Below are 2,482 nucleotides of genomic sequence, written 5' to 3'. Positions count from 1 at the left end.
TCAGAGCTGGCGTACCGCTTCCGGCCCAACCCGCTGGTACGGGATAATAATAGGATAATGGGATACTGGGAATGGGATAATGGGATCAGTGCTGGCGTACCGCTTCCGGCCCAACCCACTGGTATGGGATACCGGGATAATGGGATAATGGGATACCGGGAATGGGATCAGAGCTGGCGTACCGCTTCCGGCCCAACCCGCTGGTACGGGATAACAGGAATGGGATAACGGGAATGGGAATGGGATCATGGGCTCAGTGCTGGCGTACCGCTTCCGGCCCAACCCACTGGTATGGGATACCGGGATAATGGGATAATGGGATACCGGGAATGGGATCAGAGCTGGCGTACCGCTTCCGGCCCAACCCGCTGGTACGGGATAATAATGGGATAACGGGATAATGGGATAATGTGATACTAGGATACCGGGAATGGGATAACGGGAATGGGAATGGGATCATGGGATAACAGGAATGGGATCATGGGCTCAGAGCTGGCATACCGCTTCTGGCCCAACCCGCTGGTATGGGATCCTGGGAATGGGATAACGGGAATGGGATACCAGGAATGGGATCAGAGCTGGCATACCCGCTGGTACAGGATACCGGGATAATGGGATAGCGGGATCATGGGATCATGGGAATGGGATCATGGGATAATGGGATCAGAGCTGGCGTACCCGCTGGTACAGGATACCGGGATAATGGGAATGGGATAACGGGAATAGGAATGGGATCATGGGGTAACGGGAATGGGATCGTGGGATCAGTGCTGGCGTACCGCTTCCAGCCCAACCCGCTGGTACGGGATAATGGGATAATGGGAATGGGAATGGGATAACAGGAATGGGACCACTTCCAGCCCAACCTGCTGGTGAGGAATGGGATCATGGGAATGGGATAACGGGATGCTGGGAATGGGAGCGGGATGGTGCTGCTGTGCCGCTTCCAGCCCAACCCACTGGTACGGGATACCGGGATACCGGGAATGGGATAACGGCAATGGGATAACGGCAATGGGATCATGGGATAATGGGAATGGGATCACTTCCAGCCCAACCTGCTGGTGAGGAATGGGATGGTGGGAATGGGATAACGGGATGCTGGGAATGGGAGCGGGATGGTGCTGCTGTGCCGCTTCCAGCCCAATCCCAGCCAATCCTGAGGATTTTCCCGTTGGGTTTTTTTTCCCTGCAGAACAACCCCCGGCGACCTTACTACTGAGGAGGGCTTCTCCCAAGAGTTTTCCCGTGAAATGTTATCCCAAACTTCATTATCCAGCTCTTCTTTCCCGATATTATCCGGCTGGTTTTGGAATCACCGCTTTCCCCATGGAAAAACCTCCCCAGGTGGTTTTTTTTTTGGACGTGGGGAGGGTTTGGAGCAGCACCAAAAATCCCCCAGGGATAATCCCAAGGACTCCCAATTCCGTGGAATTTGGGATTTTGGGGATCTGCCCACACACCAAACTCGTGCTGCTCCGGGGGGGGTGGATTTGATTCCTTTATTTTATCTTGGAATCCCAAATCCAAGGGATTTGGGGGAGTTTGGGGAACCAGTGCCTCCAGTACTGCCTCTGGATGGGCGGATCCAGCACGGATCAGTTGGGAATTCCAGGATTGAGGGGTCCGGGGGGGGATTTATTCCCTTCCTGAGGATTTTGCCAACACCTCCGGTGCTTTGGGATGACGAAGACCCAAAATTCCGGCCACGCTTGGGAAAAATCCAACAAAATTCCAGCCACGCTTTGGAAAAATCCAGTTGGATTTTGTTGTCCTAAAAAAAAAAACCTCTGGAAATACAAATTTTCTTCATGGAGTCTGTAAATAAAATCAAACTTGTTTGTTCCTTAGGTTTAATCCTTGGAATTTTTGGGAAGAGGGAGATTTCTTTTAGGATGGGAGGCTGCCCTGGAGCTCTGTTTTCCAAAGATTTTCGGGGAAAAAAAGCTGGATTTGGTTCCTTTTCTTTTGGATACTTGATGTGATTCCTTGTTAATTATTTTCATGACAGAGTCGAGGCTTTGGATTTTAATTAAAGCATTTCCAAAGGGGGAGGGAGGGGGTTTATCCAGGGAAAACACAAAATCTGGGAACCTGGAGCCAGGAATTTTGGGAAAATTGGGAAATCCCGGTAAGAACCCTGGCACCGCTCCAGGGCCCGAGGTCACCGCGCCGCCCTTGGATCCCCATTCCCGCCTGGATCCCGCTCCTGGGCTGCTTTTCCTGGGAATCCAGAGCCTGGAGCCCCCCAGGATTTGAGGAGGGGATTTGTGGGAGCATGGAGGGGTTTGGAAAATCGCTTTTATTCCAGGGGATTCTGGCACTCAGGGCATGGAAGCGTTGGAATTCAGGGAATTCCTGCTCTTCCTGGTGGGAATTCCAGGCTGATGGGCCACCACAGCCATCCCTGGGTATTCTGTGCTGCCAAAAGTCCTTTTTTTCCTAATTTTTTCCTAATTTTTTCCTAATTTTTTCCTAATTT

The 2,482-nt window shown here is 51.7% G+C and overlaps 1 protein-coding gene across 1 annotated transcript in view; it reads left to right on the top strand.

Annotated features, from left to right (window-relative positions):
- Window positions 1-1,846, top strand: part of SUGP1 (SURP and G-patch domain containing 1) — a 22,283-nt gene extending 20,437 nt beyond the window's left edge. The window contains exon 10 of the mRNA XM_042024316.1: window positions 1,196-1,846. Within this exon, the coding sequence (XP_041880250.1) occupies window positions 1,196-1,222 (27 nt within the window). The 3' untranslated portion in view covers window positions 1,223-1,846. The remainder of the gene's footprint in view (window positions 1-1,195) is intronic.
- The last annotated feature ends 636 nt before the right edge of the window (window positions 1,847-2,482 follow it).

The sequence above is a fragment of the Corvus kubaryi genome, unplaced genomic scaffold (genome assembly GCF_017639235.1).
Source record: "Corvus kubaryi isolate FWS band 111438036 unplaced genomic scaffold, C.kubaryi_AGA036_p1.0 37262, whole genome shotgun sequence".
Lineage (NCBI taxonomy): Eukaryota > Metazoa > Chordata > Aves > Passeriformes > Corvidae > Corvus > Corvus kubaryi.
Note: the sequence above shows the minus strand (reverse complement) of the source record. Positions and strands in the feature narration are given on the sequence as shown.